Source organism: Malaclemys terrapin, chromosome 9, assembly GCF_027887155.1.
Source record: "Malaclemys terrapin pileata isolate rMalTer1 chromosome 9, rMalTer1.hap1, whole genome shotgun sequence".
In the NCBI taxonomy this organism is placed as follows: Eukaryota; Metazoa; Chordata; order Testudines; family Emydidae; genus Malaclemys; species Malaclemys terrapin.
The window spans coordinates 42,082,401-42,102,842 of NC_071513.1; the positions used below are offsets into that span (position 1 = coordinate 42,082,401).

The 20,442-nt window shown below is 44.2% G+C and overlaps 1 protein-coding gene and 1 non-coding gene across 2 annotated transcripts; one reads left to right on the plus strand and one right to left on the minus strand.

Annotated features, from left to right (window-relative positions):
- Window positions 1-255: 255 nt before the first annotated feature.
- Window positions 256-327, minus strand: TRNAE-UUC (transfer RNA glutamic acid (anticodon UUC)). Its single transcript has one exon. It is a non-coding gene; the product is annotated as a tRNA-Glu (tRNA).
- A 1,634-nt stretch (window positions 328-1,961) lies between these two features.
- On the plus strand, window positions 1,962-19,241 carry LOC128843579 (ras-related GTP-binding protein A). The gene is made up of 10 exons (XM_054040508.1): window positions 1,962-2,251; window positions 3,309-3,342; window positions 5,927-6,026; window positions 6,964-7,030; window positions 7,873-8,095; window positions 12,151-12,246; window positions 14,025-14,147; window positions 15,914-16,005; window positions 17,195-17,310; window positions 18,698-19,241. The coding sequence occupies exons 2-10, from the start codon at window positions 3,316-3,318 to the stop codon at window positions 18,793-18,795; spliced, it is 942 nt and encodes a 313-aa protein (XP_053896483.1). The 5' UTR covers window positions 1,962-2,251; window positions 3,309-3,315; the 3' UTR covers window positions 18,796-19,241.
- The last annotated feature ends 1,201 nt before the right edge of the window (window positions 19,242-20,442 follow it).

Sequence of the window (20,442 nt, forward strand, 5' to 3'; positions counted from 1 at the left end):
CCAGAAGGTCCCTTGCGTGGCTCGGGCTATGCACCCCTGCATGGACCGACGCATCAGCGCCATCTAGTGGCCACATGCCGCCAGCGTCTCCGTTTTGCGCCTTGTTTCCAAGCCCATGTTGCGCGGGTTTTATTTGCTTAAAGCACCATGGTTCGCCCTTTAAAGAGCTGAGTATTTGTTTGGTGGGGGGGGTTACTGTACCCGATTAAATATAATTTTGGAAACTCTGTAATTTATGTGGGGAAAAAGTGAAACTTCCCATACCGGGAGTCGAACCCGGGCCGCCTGGGTGAAAACCAGGAATCCTAACCGCTAGACCATATGGGAGGCGTTGAGAAGTTATTGTATCTACCTCTCTTATAGTTGTACTTTGCTGTTTCATTTGTCTTGCTTACACTGTAATTGATCTGTTAAGTCCATTTCTACTTGCCTTTGGCTCTAGCAAACAAGCCTATAATATGACTGTAGCACTCCCTTATAGTAGCAATACGCATTAGGACTAATCATATCACCCGAGGTAAAACTGTCCTCTGATCAGATGGGGAAAAATTGAATAATACTGAGTCTTTGGTAATTGCAAACCTGCAACATTCCTGCACTGTGTATGCACAAGCCATGTCTAACCAGCTTGATTTGCCCTAATGCACACCATCTAGACCTGCCCACATGGGATTATAACGAGCATGGCTTTACATAGACCCGTACTCACCCCAGCCATAGGTTACATTGTATTATCTGTGGTACTGGAGGGAATAATAAATATGCTCGCAGGTTGGGTGTGAACTAAAGTCCTGGATTGAGACACCCATAAACTTGGATCCAAATTTTGCAACTGGACTGGTCCAGTCTCTATCATGGGCCGAATCAAATTCTTGGAGCCAAACACCCCCAAATGATGCTGATGTTTGGAAATGTCTGTTTAATGGCTGAGACAAATCCTGTATCCAAACAAAATCTTGGGAAAATTTGAATCCAAACTTTGCACCTAAGGCCCATCTCTAATATGTATACTTGGGGCCTGATTCTGCAATTCTCCCCCCTCCCCCCAATGATCCTACACCTGAGGCCTGATGTCCCATGTATGTGTAAATCTGAGCCTAATTCTGCACTTTGTACATGTGCCAAGCATACGCGTGGGGCTTGCTTCTACTACACCCTAAGTAGGTGTCAGTCATGAACATGGAACTGGATCCTGCACATCACACACTATGCCCCCACAAATGCACCAACCATACCCCTGATAACTGATCATACAGCACCTGGTACATGCACCAATCTACACACAGTGTCCAGTCCTTCACTCCATGCGCTATTTATTTCATGCATGTTCCAGTCATTCCCATGGGGCCCAATCCTGTACCCTATCAGCTACAACCGATACATGCTAATCATACATGTGACCTGATACTGCACCCCATATATGCATCCATCATACACACAGGACACGATATGCACTGCATATGCCACAACCCAGATATGCCCCAATCAAACATATGGGGCCCAATCTGCACCACATACACAGTCATATAGATGGGTCTCGAGTCTGCATCCTACACACTGTATACCACGGGTGCCCCAGCCATGCAGACAAGGCCCGAGTCCCTACCACCCCAGGCTCTCTGCAATCGTACACTTGAGCCCAGTCTTGCAAGGTGCTGAGTACCCATGACACCTATTGACATCAGCGGGCTTGGTGCTGCTCCCCCTCCCCCCCCGCCACTGATCATGCCTGGTACTGAGGCAATGCCTCACTTATGGGCAATTTGCCCCCACGCAAGATGGCCGCTCTGGCTTCCCCCACCCTTCGCGGCCCTGCGGTAGTTCTCGCCCTTCCGCCTTCAGTCACCTGACGGGCGGGGGAGGAGAGGGCTGGGTGGCTGTTCACGTGACCGGCGGGGGAGGAGAGGGCTGGGTGGCTGTTCACGTGACCGGCGGAGGCAGCCTACTCCTGAGTCTCGTGAGCCAGGGGCGCAGGGGGTGTCCCGGGGGCCGCATCCGAAGGAGGGGAGACCCCGCCAGGCGGCTGGCTTAGGCAAGGCCGAGGCCTCGGGGACGAGCGGGGGGATTGGCTCTGTCTGCGCGCCAAGCCCTGTCCCCAGGACCCCCCGCTGGGCGCGGGCCGGGAGAAACCCCCCCGCCCCGCTGCGCTCGCACAGCCCCCACTCGGCAGGAACGCGGCCTGGGGCTCAGAGCAGGGACCCCCCGCCCCACCGCGGGGTCGGCCCAGGAGGCGTCGCGCTCAGAGCCAGAGGTAACGGGGCCGGGGGGGGGCAGCAGAGTATGGGGGAGGGGGGTGTAGGGAGAGAGAGAGGTGTGGGGGAGACAGGCGCGGGGGGGGAGTAAGATGTGGGGGGCAGCGGGGTCTGGGGGAGGGGGAACAAGGTGTGGGGGGAGAGCGAGGTATGGGGACGCAGACGTAGGGGGAGTGGGAGCAAGGGAGTAGGGTATGGGATATTGGGATTGCTGTGGGGATGTAGTGACTAGGAGGGGGTCAGTGTGGCTGGGGTCGTGATCTCACTGGGGGTATGAGTAACTGGGTTTAAAAGACATGGGGTAGAGCAGGATCACTGACATTAAGCAGGAGTTAGCATGGGCAGGGTGCAGTATGTGAATGGCTGTGTAATAACTTGGGGTGGGTGGAACACTTTAGGGTGTAACTAGGGGAGTAGTATAGGGCTAAAGATTAATTTGCTTAGGGTGTAATGTCAGTTTTTGGGGTGGTTAGAGGATAAGGGGATATTAGGATGTGTGGGAGCATGTGACCAGTTTGTCTTGGGGTTAGTGTGTACACGAGTGGCTAATGGTGAATGGAATATGTCATGGTGGTTTGTGTGTTTGGCTGGAGCTACTTACTGTTGGGGTTTAGAGATTGGGTAATATGTGGAACAGTAATGTGGGGGTTAATTTATATGTGGGAATAGAAGTGTTGCTAATTGACAGTGCTGCAGGGGAATGGAGAGAGAGAGTGTGTGTGTGTGTGTGTATTAGGAGTTTGACGTGCTTGTGGAGGGTGTCCGGCAGTGTTGTAGGGTTACTTTCCACCACACACTGGATTTATCTTGCTTATGTCTATTTTAACTCTTATTTTAATACATAACTAAGAGACTTGTAAGCATGGGTGTTTTAAGGATCTCTTTATGATAGGATGTTTTTCCTAAAGATCCCTTCAGCTCTTTTGCCTGGGACAAAAGTTGTAAAGTGCCTTCTGTAACTGGCCCTGTTATCCGGGTTGGGATGAAGTTGTTAACTGGAGCAGAGGAAAGTACAGCAGTGTAACAAGGATGCTTGTCTTTGTCTTAAATCTGTAGGTGGGTGATGCCAAGCACAGCCATGAAGAAAAAGGTAAGAATTGGATTACACATCCTCTACTTCTTTGCTGCCTACATTGGCAAATGCTGATCAAGTTCCCCTTTGAACCTATAAAAATACCTTTGAGATCCCAAAGTGCTCATCAGATACCTTCTGGTGTGAGTGCTTGTGCTAGTCTCATGATATGATCTTCATGATTGTCAAGTGACCATTAATATTCAAAGACCCTTTTGCATCCTGTGGTAGTGATGGCTGCTGTGTCCTTCAGTTAACATGATTGGACTTGAAAATGAGTATTTCTCAAATATTTTGATAATCAGAGCAGCTGGGCTTGTGCAGAGTAAAACCCACCACAGTAATCACTAATTGAATACACCTCACTCGTGGCAAATACTCAGGCAAAAATTTAGTGTTAAGGGGAGAAAATGTGTTATACTCTAGTTCGTATGTATGTAATTAAACACTCCTGAGCTCTGTCAGAGGAATGTACTTTGGAAGGTTATATTTGCATTGAGGGGTTCAAGTGGAGAGGGAAGTTTGGTTGTATTGGATAGTGATTGGGAGCCAATGATGGAAATATAGCTCCTCTACTCAGAATTAGGAGTGTAGATATTACAGTGATAACTGTATTAGAAATGCCTAAGATTGCTAACTAAAGAATGTGATTACTCTTGTATGTTTTACTTGGATCAGATTTCTCTTCTTCGCCCACATATTGGGGTCTAGTCCCTTTGAAAAGCCACCGGAGGGATTGGTGGTGGAATCTCACACCTTTGAATTTAGAGTCTATTTTAAATTGGATAGCGCTATGTCTAATTATTACAACAGGCTGATGCTCATACAGACATTTCTTCACCAATTTTGTTGTGAAATGAGATCAGATATCTCTCCTTTTGGCCTTTTATATGCAATCACCAGAAAACACTATACATGGGGGTTAGCTTCAAAGAGTCTGAGATGCATTACAGGGCCTGTCTGCCTCTTTGAAGAAGAGTATGTTGCCATTCTTCTGCTGCAAAGTCCACCAAAGCCTGTTATCCTGAACTTGGTTATGCTGTGGGAGCATTTCAACTAGCTTGTGCCTTAACCGTGTGGTGAGCTGCCTTTGGAAGGGAACTAGTTAGCCTATAAAAAGTGACTAAAATGGCAAAGTGGGATTCCATGTCAATTGGTTAAGTCTGAGATTTGTTTTCTAGTTGTAAACCATGCTCTGAGATCTGTAAGCTCTGGGATCTGAGAATCAAGCGGGTGTCTTGCTGACTTATACTCCATTGCCAGTCAAAGATTCTGTAGGACAGCTTCAGCCTAGAGTTGCATCTTTTTTTTAAACCCTGTTGTCTATAATAGGATTTCAGAGGTGTTGCCAAAGGCAGAACTTTGTTTTGGGACTGGAACTTGGCTACTGATTCTTTTGATAGTGTGAGCTAATCCCTGCTGCTATCAAATCATTTAGGGTTGCTATTGAGCCATTCAAATGATTTCCCCCTCCACCCCCACCCCCCCCCCCCCCAAAAAAAGCAAAAACCTAATCGCAATGTCTCCTGCTCTTTCATGGCCTGCTGACCTGGGAAGCAAGAGATTGGGATTGCATCTGTGCCTCCTGCGTAGCAGTATTGGGTAGTCAAATTATACTGGCTCATCTGCTTTTAAACTTCTTTCTGCCTTCCAGTATGTTCACATCTAAAAGCCGGGCTTGAATTTCATTTCACAGTCAGGGAGGAGAATCTGATTCTTGTATTGTGATGTAGACAGTACAAAACATAAGCATTGTGGTGAGGGGAGGACATTGAATGGTCAAGTGTTCATGTCTGGTCAAGTGGTTTATTTTTTGGAGGTTTTTTTTTTTTTTTTTTTTTTTTTTTTTTAATGTTTGGGATTTAAATGTTTTTGGCTCATCAAATCCTTGTGCTTCTGATGAATCAGGAAGAGCAAGCTTTTCATCTTAAGTGCCAGTGTGTTTGGAGAACACGTGTGGAGGCTGGGGAAGTGAAAGATTAAAAATTACTTCAAAAATAAATTTAGCTCTTCACTGAATGCAGAGTTCACAGCTGGATTTCAGACAGAGTGCCTTCTCGATGTATCTAGCAGAAATGAGCTCGGGTTGACTTTCTCTGTGACACATTCTTGTGTTGTGATTGTTTTTTATTGGTATGGGGGTCAAGATGAGGAGCATGAATAAGCTTCAAGAAGCACAGTTACTTTTCATCTGGATTTTAGGCAACTATACAATCAATACTAGGGACCGGGTATGCAGCTCCCACAGTGTGATCTGACTGTGGGAAAGGAAGAAAGCAAAAGCCAAGGAGAAGAGGAGTGGTCCGTTTGTGTGTTGAGTAAATGGAAAGCATGTAAAGTGACAGAGTTTTATAGTGTGTAATTCTGGTTTATTGACCATGAATATCAAGGAATTAAGAACACATGTCATCCAGTCATTCAGGCTTTTGTTTGATAGCCTTTTCTGAGGGGGCCAAATCACAATATGCACAAGTCAAGTCCTCTGTGCATGGGGCTACTGAAGCCTTTTGTCTTTACACCATTAGTATTTAGCCATTAAAGAGCCATGGAGAAGCCAGCATTCATTGTGGTTTAACTCTTCTCTCTTGCCTTTTCTTACCAGGTGCTGTTGATGGGTAAAAGTGGGTCTGGAAAAACCAGCATGAGATCCATTATCTTTGCAAACTACATCGCCAGAGACACACGGCGCCTTGGCGCCACAAGTAAGAGCTTGGTCTCTTATTGACTCCTAAAGCATCTGCTCTTGAACTCGGGTTAACATTTAAGACCATCTGCACAGAGATGCAAGGCAGTTATCCACTGAGACTCTCACCTTTCCTCTGTGGATGGAGTAATAGAGTGTGTCTTATGTCTGCTGGGCCCCTCCATGAGGGGCCTGGCTGAAAATCTGAGCCAAAGTACCTCGGATGTGGGTGAGGTGGAATGATCCTTCCCCTTTAAGCTGTGGGCCAGAAGGTGACTAAATGTTGATGCAAATAGAGTTTGCAAACTAATGCTTTTCCACTGACTCTGCCTGCTCACAAAGAAGTGTTCAGAGTGGCTGATGAACCCTCCAGAGAAAACCTGACTTCTCTATGCCAACAAGATGATTTGGGGCAGTAATAAACTGCTTGCTAGAGAGTGGGGCTCAGTGGTCTTAGCAGAAAGACCTCTGCATGGATGATTCTGCAATACTCCTTATCTATTGAAGGTAGGACATGGAGTCTTAATCTGCAGCAAGGGAGATTTAGGTTAGATATTAGGAAAAAGTTTCTAAATATAAGGGTAGTTAAGCTCTGGAATAGGTTTCCAAAGGAGATCCCATAATTGGAAGTATTTAAAAGCATGTTGGACAAACACCTATCAGGGATGGTCTATGTTTACTTAGTCCTGCCACAGCACAGGGGGTTGGACTTAATGACATCATGAGGTCCCTTCCAGCCCTACATTTCTATGATTCTATATTCATCCATGGCAGAATATACCTAGTAAAGCTGAGTAGCTGGAATTCCACGCTTACAGCTCTGGGCTTTAAATAGTCACCATGAATCAGGTTTTCAACTGTGTTGGATGGTAACTTCCCAGTAGTCCTCCTTTTCAGTTGTTCTGTGTTTCACGTACATGTGGTACAGTTACTAGACTTCTCTTGTCTCTTTCCAGTTGATGTGGAGCACTCCCATGTTCGATTTTTGGGAAATCTGGTGCTGAACCTGTGGGACTGTGGAGGGTAGGTGTCTGTTCTTTTGCTTGTGAAACCCATGGAGGTGGCTGTGGCAACTAGGATGGTGGTGTGATACGTTAGGAGGCTGTCCTTTTAGCTACAGTGGGGTGGGAATGCTTTCTGTGTATCAAGTGAACTGTTGATGAAGGCGCTTAGAACTGTAGATGGTACCATATAATTAATAAACTCCACATCATAAACTCAGACATGGGGGCTGGGTGAAGGGAGCTGACTTGATAATCATGGAGCCCAAAGTAACCTCTCCATGGGACAGGGGGAGTAGTAGACTGCCTCTCCCTTCCCTCACTGCCTCTTTCTCCTGTCAAGACAATGTCTCTGAGCCTTGCAACATGGATGAGCTTACCTCTAGGGCTGCAAAAATTATTGTTGGAAATGGATTACAGAACCTTTTGTTTTGGGGTCAATGCTTCAGATTGGACCAAAGTGGTAGTGTTGGACCATTGGTTTTTGTTAAATGAATTGGGGGTGGTACTATCATTCCTGGTGGGTAGCTGTCTATAGAAGAAGCCCTGTCATTGACACTCAGCAGAGATGGGAAAGGCATAAAGGCTGAACAGCCTTCTGATGAATGGACTTGGTTTCCTGTAAAAAGTTGATATACTCAAGTGGGGCAGGGATGAGGCTCATTTGGAAGAGTAAGCTTACACCGCCCATGCTGTACCTGTTCTGTGGCTAAGGAGAGGACTTCAGTCTCTACAGTTGCTGTATTGATAGCTTAGTCCTCATACATAATAGACTTTCTTAGCAATGCAGACATATGGGTAAACCACGCTGGTCTGATTGATCTAACTGGAGTCCCTTTGCCTTGCTGCTATGCCCCTTTTCAGACAAGACACCTTCATGGAGAACTACTTCACCAGCCAGCGGGACAACATCTTCCGCAATGTGGAAGTCCTGATCTACGTCTTCGACGTGGAGAGTCGCGAGTTGGAGAAGGACATGCACTACTACCAGTCGTGTCTGGAGGCTATCCTGCAGAACTCTCCTGATGCCAAGATCTTCTGCCTAGTGCACAAGATGGATCTAGTGCAGGAGGACCAGCGTGATCTGGTAAGGAGCTGAGCATTGCCTTATCAGTGTGGGCTCTGTAACAAAGAGCATGCATAATGTTGTTGCCATCTTTCACTTTAAACATAGCCACACCAGCACTTTCTCCAGAAAGCTTTTTTCAGATTTATCTGTGGGGAAAATCTCTGAAAAGTTGAGTTGCTCCCAACCGCCAAACCTGTAGTCCCCATGCTACTCCTGGCCCATTATTGTATAATGCCTGTCTAATGGCCTACATAGAGAAGAGACTCTCTATGCCAAATTACCTGTAATCTTCTCCTTTATGGTGTCCGTTTTAGCATTGTTACCAATTTTTGGGATATGGGGGACAAAGAAAAACCCAAAAGGTTTAACCTCCCTGTTGTACTTCAAAGGATTAGGTGATCAACTCTGTCACTACTATGCTGCTGGGTCAAATCCAGCTCAGCTGTGTAGTGAATAAAAATAGTTACCATGTGTCAGCTGTTTAGCCTGTGTTGTAAATTGGGGAAGTCTCAATTCCAATCCTAGTGCACTGATGTCCACATCACAGTTGGCACTAGCCAACACAAAGACTGACAGTTGTAAGCAAAGGGGCCATGGACTATGAACTGGCGTTGAGTCTGACCTACCTTCTTGCTCAGATGTAGTCTCTTTACGGGCCGGCTGAAGTACAGCCAAGTATTTCCAGCACTCAGTGCAACACTTGCAGCGACACTTAGGGATGGAGTTCCAAAGTGCCCAGCAGCTCCTGTCATTCCTAGGACGAGTGAGATTCCCCAATGTCCTCAGTGGGTGCTGTTGGCTGCTGAGCTCACTCTTCAATCTGGGCCATGGTAATCTTTAAGTCAGAAAGCTATACCCAGCTCCTGGTGTTAGATGAGAAATTAACTTTGTGGGTTAGATATGTTTCTTTATGACACATGCACTCCCCTAGCTCTGTGGTTCATCATCAACCTGGTTCAGACCTGGAGATCACTTCTTTGGTCTAGTGCAGTGGTTCTCAAACTTTAGTAACCCGACGACCCCCATTTTGATTTAAAATTTTTGCCACGGACCCCCAAGCCTGCTGCTCAGTCCCAGGTCCCATCCCCACTCCACTCCATCCCCCAAAGCCCCACCCCACCTCTTCCTGCTCCCACTCCACCCTTGCCCCTCCTCTTCCCTGCTTCTTTCTGCCCCCTCCCACAAGTGCCCCCCTCCCTCCCAGCACCTCCTGCACACTCGGAGGGAGGGGGAGGAGTTGATCAGTGGGGTCAGTGGTCCCGAACATGATTCCTCCCCCTCCCTCCCAGTGCCTCCTGCACACCGGGAACAGTTGTTCCCCAGCATGCAGGAGGCACTGGGAAGGGAGGAGGAGGAGTTGATCTGCAAGGCCTGCGGACCTCCTGGAGTACCCTCGTGGACCCCAGTTTGAGAAACGCTGGTCTAGCCTACTCAACACACTGAACTCTTTCTTTCACTTCCAGCTTGATACATCCCTGTCCAGATGTGCAACGAAGGGCTCAGAAAAGAGCAAGGAGGCCACGTGGGTGAAGCCACAGGCTGGTCTTCCCTGGGTAGACAAACTTCAATGAAACAAATTGGCTCATAACTCAGCAGATACTGGCTAGGGTTCTGAGCCTCATTTTGTCACTCTAGCTCAATCTGGTTGTAACTTAAAGCATTTTCCTTCTGGAGCTTGTTTGAATATTACCTTCCATCCTCCCCAGGAAGGGGTCAGGAATGTCCTGGACTCTGCATAAGTTAAATGAAAGCTAGTTCCATAGGGCTGTGATGCTTGGTATTTCAGTTTGCTGTCCAGTAACTATTAACATCAGTATCCATATGCAGTTGGTTGGTGTGAATTCTAAGCATTCCCTGAAATAAGGAAGGGCATGGAGGAGTGGAATCATGCAGTGACACAACTTGAAAGCATTGCAACCCCTCTAGTAGGAACTGCTTTGAGGTATCTGCTAGTCTCCTTTGAGTCAGGGATTCTGTCTGCTTGCTTGGGCCTAACTGTTGACCTGACTTGAAAGTAGTGCCAAATTGTGGACCTTGGCATCTTGTGTGTATTGGGTTACGTAGTCAGTCAGGAGGTTTCTGTATGTTCCCTGCTTTCATGCTCCTGAAAACAGATTAAAAATAGCTTGTGGAAATCAGGAAGATAAACACTGTGACATGGGTCAGCTTTCAAGTTGGGGCTCTTTTTAGGTGTATGAATCTCAAATGTCTTCTTAAGGTTGGGGTCTCTTGTGAATTGGAATATCAGAGAGAGAGAGAGGAGAAACCTCAAAGAAATCAAAATGCTGTTAATCTTCAGCATGTTGTTAACACAGTGGGCTGGGACAGAAATGATTTTTTCCCTATCCCTGTTCATTCCTAATGTCCACTTCTGAGATTTCCTGCCTCATAGATGTGGGTGGAACAATCTGGATTTTGCTAGTGAATTTACTGTGAATAATTTATTTTTTCACAGCAGGGGTTCACTGCTAGCTGTTTACCTTGCTTTTGTCATGATTTCTTAAGTTCTGATGTCTTGGAAAGTCTTTTTTTGACCCATCTCAGCTATTTTTAAACCATAACCTGTAAGAGCGGAGTAAGGAGTGGGACTGTGGGGTTATACAGTGACTGCTTAACTCATGGCAGCTTAATTAATGCAGCACACTTCATTGTAGGGTTTTTTCCCCCATCCTCTTTTAACTTGAACGCCTATTAAGTCCTCGTTCACATTCATAAGTCTATGAGCAGGGCCCTACCAAATTCACAGTCCATTTTCACAAATTTCACCGTCATAGCGTTTTAAAAACCTTGAATTTCACATTTTCAGATATTTAAATCTTAAATTTCACAGTGTTGGAACAAGGCATGAATATGTATTTAAAAACGGCAAAAGATAAACATGTAAAGCCCTTAAATCAGCATTTCTCAAACTGGGGGGCCTGATCCAAAAGGGGGTCGCTGAGCGCAGGGGAGTCGCAAGGCTTTTGTGGGGAGGTTGCAGCATTGCCACCCTTCTGTGCTGCCTTCAGAGCTAGGTGGCTGGAGAGTGGTGGCTGCAGGCTGGGCGCCCAGCTCTGAAGGCAGCACTGCTGCCAGCCCCAGGGCAGAAGTGGAGCTGCTTTCAGAGCTGGGTGCCCAGCCAGCAGCTGCCCAGCTCTGAAAGCAGTGAAGAGGTAAGGGTGGCAATTCTGCGACCCTCCTACGATAGGCTTGAGACCCCCTTTTGGGTCAGGACCCTCAGTTTGAGAAATGCTGGTCTTCCCCATGAAATCTATATAGTATAGGATAAAAGTATACAAAAAACAGATTTCACAGGGGAGACTAGATTTCATGGTCCGTGACGTGTTTTTCACAATAGGGTAGGGCCCTATCTATGAGTGAATTTAGAACTCATGACTAATGATCATTGCCAGGGCCAGGCATGTACAAGCAGCAATTGTGCATGCTTCTCCTACACAGATCTGCCAAGTCACCTGGTTCCTAACCTGTAGCACCCACAATTTTTCAGTCCTGAGATCTCACCCAGCTCTGCTGATGTAACTCCGTCTTGATTTGCAGCTCCCTGTTCTTCCTGTCATGGGTCTCTCAGACAGCTCTGCTAGTGCACTTCCATCCTGGCCTGCAGCATCCTCAGCTGCTCTGGCACTGGAAAACATTGTGCACCCTTGAGTTCTGTTTTGAAATACAAAGTTCTTACTATAAATGCGGTAAAATAACCCCAGCAGAAGCATTCACCAAAAACAGGAATGTGTGTGTTCATCTAGGACAGTGGTACTCAGACTGAGGCTAGGGAGCTGCAAGTGGCTCTTCAATGTGTCTCTCTTGTGGCTCTTCGCAGCACATGATATTAAAACACCGTGTGATTTTAATTATTAACCAACCAGGATGCTTTCACTATGTTATTAACCAATTGTTGATAAAATAATACTTGGTCAGAATAACCAAGAAAAAAATTATATATATAAAAATAGTAAATGAAACAATGAATTCACACTACTGTTGCTCTCTTGGGTAATGTTAATCGCTGATTTGGCTCCTGAACCACTGAGGTCTGAGTATCACTGATCTAAAAATATCAAACTTCTGCCTTCCAGATTTTTAAAGAGAGGGAGGAAGACCTGAGGCGACTGTCCCGCCCCCTGGAGTGTGCATGCTTTAGAACGTCCATCTGGGATGAAACACTTTATAAGGTTTGAATGGCTGCTTCTCTTCATGTATGGCATTTCCATTCGTCTTCCTCCTGCTCTACTGTTGTGTAAACTGCATTGGCAGTCGCTACAGAATTCCATAGCTTGACTGGATTCTCCTAGCCCTTTAACTTTGAAATGTTTTCTGAAACAGGTGGTTCCATTCTGGCTGTTCAAGGGGTGGGGCTGATGGCAGTTAAATTGCTGGCTTCATAAAATAAATCTACCTTTCCCTTCTCCCATCAGTATTATGGTTCATAGTCCTATATCTTCCTGTTAACATTGCCTACACTCTCTGCCTAATTCATTTAGAAGGAACCTCCACCCCACTTAACACAATAATGTGTTCAGCCAAGTGCAGAATTGTCCATGTTATATTTTCTAGGACATTGTCAAGTATTCAGTGACTCAAGTGATTGGACTTCCACATCTGCCTGGGAGACTACTTCATACTCTCTAAGCTTGTCTTGATATCTAGCCTAAACTTTCCTTACCTTCATGCATCCCAGTTACCTGTTAAGATCTCTCTCCAGATATTGGGATGATGGATGTTAAATGGATCAGACTGAGAGCAAATTACGGTTCTCCAAGTGTCACAAATGTTCCGCAACCATCTCAGTGGGCAAAAGTAGCGAGAGCCCATTAGCCTTCTGTTAGACTGACATTCATAGGAGTTGATTTTCTGGCAATCCCTTTGACTTCAATGGGAGGTGAAGCTGGGCATCTTCTAAAATCTATCCGTGAATACAGAGAATGCCCCAGTCTACAGTATGTGGCTTCAGCCTGAATGAAGCTGGTCCAGGCTACATCCTCCTGAAAATAGTTTTTCTGTGTCTTTAGTGTGTACACTAGTCCCATACTGTAGGCAGTTAGCCCGTTTCCTATTTGAGAGCCAGCTAGGTTAGCCAATCTGTACCTTTCTTCTTAAATGGATCCCTGTAGCCAGTCAGTCATTGTGAATGCTCTTGTTTATGCTTCATATTGACATGCCCAGAGGCAGAACTGCATCATTCTAGATACAGTCCCATAAGAGCTTGTATTGAAAATGAATATTTTGGACCTTCTGCCTTCAGACAAGATGAAACCTCAGCTGTTCCTTTGAGCACCAGAGAAATGCCTATTAAATGTATAAATAAAAACTTTGGTTTTGCCCAGTTTGCTTGTATGTTGGAGTTCTAATATACAAGCAAATCACTGATTGGCATAGGCAGTGAGGTGAAGCCCCTACAGACTGAGGGCCTGATCCTGAGATGTGCTGAACTTCACTGGAGCCAACTGTAATTGAGTGCTCGGCACCTCTTGGGATCAGTCCCTGAGTTAATGCAGTGGTTCAGAGCCTTCTGCTGTTACTTCTATGGGTACAGAGCAGAGATCTGCTTATTTACAAGCAAGAAAACGGAAAACTGAGGCTTTAGCTGGGAGCAGTAAACAAATGCTTCTCCTCTGGAAACATGGGTTCAAATTCAGCCCAGACATCACCTGGCAATTAGATGGTATCAGACTAGTCCCTGCAAGATTTTTGCCCGTGTCACAATTTGACGTGGCTGGTAGATTGTTCAAGAAAAAGTGTGTGATTGGAACACGAGTGGGGGCCATAACCATAATTGAAGTGTGTAGGCACAGAGAGATGGGAGAAGCTTGCATAACTCATGTCTCTGCTATCATTGACTGTAGCCTGAATTCACTGACTCTTACAAGCACTTTGCATAACAAGAGAGGGAGGATGGGGACGCCCTTATGCAATCCTCATAGCACTCACTGGTCATTTTGTTTTCTGACAGGCTTGGTCCAGTATAGTCTATCAGCTGATTCCTAATGTCCAGCAACTAGAAATGAACCTGAGGAACTTTGCTCAGATTATAGAAGCAGATGAAGTTCTTCTGTTTGAGAGAGCCACTTTCCTGGTGAGAACTGCCATCCTTGCTCTTTGCTGGGTCCATTTGCTCCTCTGCCCTGTCCCTTAAGGGGGCAGATTCATGATTCTAAAATGCATAGGGTTCGTTGTATGAAAAGCATTGTAGAGTGCAAAGGACTCAGATGGGGTTGATGACCATAACGCATGCTAGGTGGAAGTTCCAGGTTGCAGAACTTTTCATTCAGTGCCTTTAGGACAAAGAGAGTAAGGGCTTGCTTACACAGGGAAGCTATTCTGAAATAAGGTAGGATATGAATTTAAAGCACAATAGCTATTTATGTGGATTAAGCTAAACCAAACAAAGGTGCACTCAGTGTGGAATAAATGTGTCCACTTGAAAAAACGAGGAGTCCTTGTGGCACCTTAGAGATTAACAAATTTATTTGGGCATAAGCTTTCGTGGGCTAAAACCCTCTTCACCCATGGGTTTTAGCCCACAAAAGCTTATGCCCAAATACATTTGTTAATCTCTAAGGTGCCACAAGGACTCCTCGTTGTTTTTGATAATACAGACTAGCACGGCTACCACTCTGAAACCTGTGTCCCCATGGAGAGTTATGGTGGAATAGCTATTCAGGGCAAGTTCCCTGTGTAGACAGGGCCTAATTCTGTTGCCTTTGACATGAACCAGGTACTCCTGTGACATTCCTGAAACACCCTCTCAGAGCAGTTAGGCTGTGAGCAATGTTAAATGCATGATTCACCTTTGCCTCCTCCAGTCTGTAAGGAAGTTTCACATCCCCAATGCCTGGTCCATTCTTGGAATTTTCAGAGAATTTCCTTCTGTACTACACAAGGGTAAAACCTTATTCTGACTTGAAATATTTGCAGATTTTCACTTCCTCCCAGGTGGTACTTTAACTGTTCAGGGTCCCTCTGTTGCTGAGTACCTGATCCAATATAAACCTAATCCTGAGAGCTGGGTGAAAACTTTCCTCAAAACTTTCTTCCTGACACAATAGCCTACTTTTAAAGGAAAACTTTTGTAGAAATTTATTTTGTTTGAAACTTTTCAACAAAGTTGGGTTTTTTTGAGGGGAGGGGGGGAGTTGGGTTTTTTGTTTTGTTTGTTTTTTGGGTTTTTGGCGGTTTTTTTGTAATGGAAAATTTAGGGAACCACATCTGTCTCTTAAAAATTTTCTTAGTAAATACTTGCCATCTTCCACCATCCTCTACTAGTTTCTGAGGGGTTTTGTAAATTAGTATGGCATTAATGATCGATGTGATTGACAGCATTGTAATAAACCCCTATTTTCATATAACAGCTATTTCTGGGGACAGAAGCTTCTCATGCTCACAGCTTAAAAGTGACTTTTTTACAAAAAATATAAATTTCTGGATTTTTAGATTCTCTTTTCTGCACTCTCATATCTTTATAACTTCCTCGTGGACTTAGTCCTCCTCAAGCAGAAATCCTTTTGACATATTTGAAGAAACTCTGTTCAAAAACATTATGCATATTTGCTAATCATACTGCACATGCATACATACAGTGTGAGGGTTTGCTGGGTCCATATACATGCATATTTGTTTGAATATGCAATCAGATTTTTATTTTAAATTAAATAATTTAAACTATTTAAATTGCATTCTTGACAGCTTTCTAAAACACATTCTGCCTATTCTTTTGGGGGTATGTTGAAGCATGGGCAATTGCAGTGCGAGAAGAGGAGATCCTCAGGACTCATTAGGAGATGTGGTGGTGGGTGGGAACTTCTGCTTTGATTGCTGAGTTATAGTGATTTTTCCTTGCAGGTTATTTCCCATTATCAGTGCAAAGAACAACGCGATATCCACAGATTTGAGAAAATCAGCAATATTATTAAACAGTTCAAGCTGAGCTGCAGGTGAGATGGATTATCTGTGTATTCACGTTACTAAGAAATGGAAATCTTTAGACTGTGGGTGAGTGCCATCAGCCTGACTTGGCTGTGGTGATGTCCACCTACCCTGGCTAGACATAAATGATAACTCTGTGTCAACCAGACATGCCTTGTAAATTCTCTGTAGTGCATCCTGGCCTTGAAGTGAGTAATGGTTCTATGAATAATAGGCCACCAGAGAAGTTCTCTTATTCAGAGAGGTATTAGAATGTATCCTGTTTAATCATGACTCAGTTTTTCGTGCCTTTCATCATTTTTTTTTTTTTCTGGTGTTCATTGAAAGAGGTTTGTTCTGAAACATTTTTGCTCCCATCCATTTTCTTCTGGGTTCTGCAGAGAAGTTATAGTACTGAGCTTGTGACCTAATGGCAGTTAATGACAACATTTTGTGGCACTGCAAATCTAAGATAAGCTCTTAGTTATGGGCGCGAGCTCCAAAAAGCTGGTTTGAGAGAGGAAGCACTTGCTCAAACAAATTTAGCAACAGTCACAAAAGAAAGGCAGAAGACTTAAGACAAAGTTAAAGTTTGAAATAGTTTTTTTTTTTTTTTTTTTTCAAAATTGCTCCACTGTTGCCCTTCCATCTCTAATACTTGAAAAGATTTAGAACACTCATAGGGTAGGAGCAGCTGAATAGCTACATGTATGCTTTAGTAGGCTGTTTCCAGAGTCTTCAGTTTACTACTCTCTTCTGTTGCTGGTCCCCAGAGTCATTCTGCTATTGTTGACTTTCTGACTGCTGAGTGGTTCCAATGTGCACTGCTCAGGAGACCCTGACTTTTGGGGTATAGCAAACTCACAGGTGTCAGTCACTATTGTGCAGTGCAAAAGCTTTTTTTATTGAGTTAAGTGTAAAAAGAGAACACTAACCCACCGTAGCTAGTCAGTACTGAACAGAGGGCCTTGCTTAAATTGTATTCGAGTTTTGTAACCATGAAGTAAATCAAAAATATAGCCACAGATTTTGTATCTGTCAAAAACAAAAAACCTAGTGTCACATACTGGCTTAGTTCTTATTTTACAAAGCTGTGCAGTTATGAACACATGATGTGACTAAAGTGATCTCTAGATATGAGGTGCTCTGTAAATAAAGTGCTTGCTTTTGAAATGGTCACATAACAGGAGTTAATTCACTTTTCTTTCCTCCTCACAGTAAGCTGGCTGCTTCTTTCCAGAGCATGGAAGTCAGGAACTCTAACTTTGCTGCTTTCATTGACATCTTCACATCGAATACATATGTGATGGTGGTCATGTCTGATCCTTCCATACGTAAGTTTAATAGAGCATAGGCATCTATTGCGTCGCTTTGACAGGGACCAAGAGCTAGTTAAACTTGCATTTGGCCCTTGATACCATAAATGAGCACCCATCTACATTGTACAATCAGCTAAGCCCCCAAGACAGTTGAAACAGTTTAATTCTGGAATTGTGGATAGGACTAACACGTGTTAACTGTGATGCACCAGATGGGAACATGGGTTAAAAGATGGCTTGATCATGCAGTGCAAACAGCACCAGACTTTGCAAATCAAGTTCTTCTCTGCTGTTTCTCAACATAGTGATTAATACAGATGGGAGTTTATTCAGGCAGTGTCAGTTAACACGTCTATTCTAGTAGAGTTGAACACAGTAAATGTTCTTTGCCAGATCTAATCTGGCAGCTGGGCTGTGAGTTTTGGGCCTAAATTTGAATTTGGGCATTTTCTAGATGAATTGTTGTGCTTCGTTAGTGCTTCAATTATGGCTGCATTTTCCTTTTTAACTCAAGAAGCAATTGATGGATAAAATTACATTGCTTACAGCTAAGGAGTGCAGGCCCTTGTATGTTCTTTGGTAACATTTTTTTCCTGTTGCTCACTATGAAACTGCTTTTTGTATTACACTATTTGAGGATTTTAAGTGAGACAGACATGCGGCACATGGGCCTAGTGCTGTGATTCCCTGAGAGCAGAAAATACCTTTTTAAAACTACTTTTCTGTATTTGGTTAGTCCCATGCGTTTAATCCTACCAGACTGGGGGCTTGCTACCAGCTGTGACATTCTTTGGAATTCCACAGATGGGAAGCTAAGAAAAAGCTAAAGCAACTTCCTTCCATAATCACAATTCTGGTTAACAAACTTGCATCAGTACAGTATACCTCCCTTTGGGTCTCAGACAGCACCATTCTGGGATCATCCAGCACAGCAACCCAATCTTGCCTGCTGTGCCCCTTACATTACATCCTCAGTGGCCTGGGAGTAGCAGAACAGATCTGGTAGAGCTCGCTATTTAGAGTAGTGGTACTTTTTCATAAGCGCTAGGCCCTTTGGAAGAGAGGTCCTGTTTCCCTATGTTAGTTTTCCTCTCAAGAGTTTGATCAGTGAAATCTGACATTGGTCAATGTAAAATATTCCCTTTTCAGTGCTACACGAGGTGGCAACTTGCCTTGTTTGTTTCACTCCTGGTGAAACCTATAGCTGTGGAGCTTTAGGAGAAACACGAACCAAAACCACACAGAGCTTTGTGGCTTCAGTCCTGCTGCTGTGAACCAAAACTCCTGTGTTTTACACTACAGGGAACCTTCCTAGCTAACCTTTCCAGGCAGCTTTTAACTCCTGGTGACCTAATTACTCACATCCTTTGTTTTTTCCTCTCTTGCCCCTTCTTCGCTCTAGCTTCTGCAGCTACACTGATCAACATCCGCAACGCTAGGAAACACTTTGAGAAGCTGGAGAGAGTGGATGGACCAAAGCACAGTCTGCTCATGCGCTGAACACTGGCCAAACCACATGGTCTTTGGGGGAGAAAAGTTGGAACTGCAGTTTTTTTAGGAGAATCTAACAATGTGGGTGTCTTTGTGGGCTTTAAAATGAGTGTGCTGCTTACCACCGCAATCTTCTTTATTTTTTTCTCCTTTTAACATTGGACACTAGTCACTTGGATGATGTCTGGATACACCGTGGACCTTTGAGAGAGACTTCCTGGCACACTAGGGGTTGGGGAAGATACAAGGGCAAGTGATTTGCACTTGGCCTGATAAGCCTAGTTGCCATAGTCATGCACATTGAAGCCTTTGTGGATGTTTTCCTGTATTCCAGATGATCATATAAATCACAAGGATGGAATATTACTATTTTATCAGCAAGTTGCTAGGATACATTTATAAATTTCTCCTTGTCTTCAGTCATGAAAATAAATTTTTGCTACCAGGGACTTTGATTCCCAGAGCTCTGGAAGTGGTTATTTTTTCCTTTTAAAATGTTGTGAAGCTTTGCCATTGGACAGGCAAACAGGTACCTAGCTGCATTTCTCCTTTCTTATTACCTGGGCCTTTTTTAACCAGATCCTCATTTGAGAGAGCGTTTCTACTGTGTAAAAATGCATTTAATTCAGAAGAGTCGTAGTCAGAATGACTGTTTATTAGTCATCTTAATCTTTTTTTTTTTCTTTTTTTCTCTATGATTTTAGGCTTGCCAGAATGAAGATCATCCTTGTTATATGGAAGTAGCTGAAAGTAATACTCCCACTTAACAAGATAGTAGTCCTTGCATTCAGGTCTTCCTCCTCCTGAGCAGGGAGATGCTGAGAAGGGCAAGGGACAACTGTATAGAAGTCAGATGAGATAACCGATCTCATTGCCCCGCTGAAAATGTTGCACTCAGTCATCTGTGATCTCAAAAAGGCAGTCTGACAATATTAGACACCAATGTGACTCTACATTATGGTCTAATTTGTTTTACTGGACTTGTGCTTGATTCTCCATTAAACATAAGAAAACAAAAGTACTATCAATTAGGAAAATCTATAACCTGTAAGAGTTGTTGAATGGGCTGATGTTCCTTTGAGCAATTATTTCTGCATACACAGTGATGTTACTCTAGGAAAAAGAGGATATATTGAGTCTAAAACAGGTGTGGCACTTGTCTTATATAATCCCTCACTCTATCATGTTGCCTCAAAGTCAAGCTACTAGACGGTAAGTTTTTCATGATGTGAGCACTAAAATGTGAAGTGTGTATCTTCGCTTAAGACAAGCTAATAGGATGCCCCCAAATTTTTATCATCTCTGAATCTTTGCATTATTTTATACTAGTGCCCCAAACAGCCTACTCAACAGGCATGTTTATATAAAGATCCTATATGACTAGCACTATCTTCAGTCCAAGAGCTGTCAAGCCAACATCCCAGCAAGAGTGGAATTGTGTATTACCCATGTGTATATTGAAGTGTCAGGCATTTGAGTACCTGGGAGACTTATGACTGGACTATAAAAGTACAATAAGGTTCTTAGTTGTCTGTAGTGCTTCTAGGAAGAAGGATATGGCGGACAGAGGCAGGAGGTGGAATGTGAAGTGTTGGTGCGGCATATACCAGCCACTACAAACTCAATCTGGCCCCTACTTCTAGCAGCAAGCAGTGA

Bases quoted from the DNA above. Each gene is read 5' to 3' on its own strand.
- LOC128843579 (XM_054040508.1), top strand. From the start codon at position 3,316: ATGCCAAGCACAGCCATGAAGAAAAAG. The intron at 6,027-6,963 runs GTAAGAGCTTGG...GTCTCTTTCCAG, and splicing joins ACGGCGCCTTGGCGCCACAA to TTGATGTGGAGCACTCCCAT. The intron at 14,148-15,913 runs GTGAGAACTGCC...TTTTCCTTGCAG, and splicing joins TTGAGAGAGCCACTTTCCTG to GTTATTTCCCATTATCAGTG.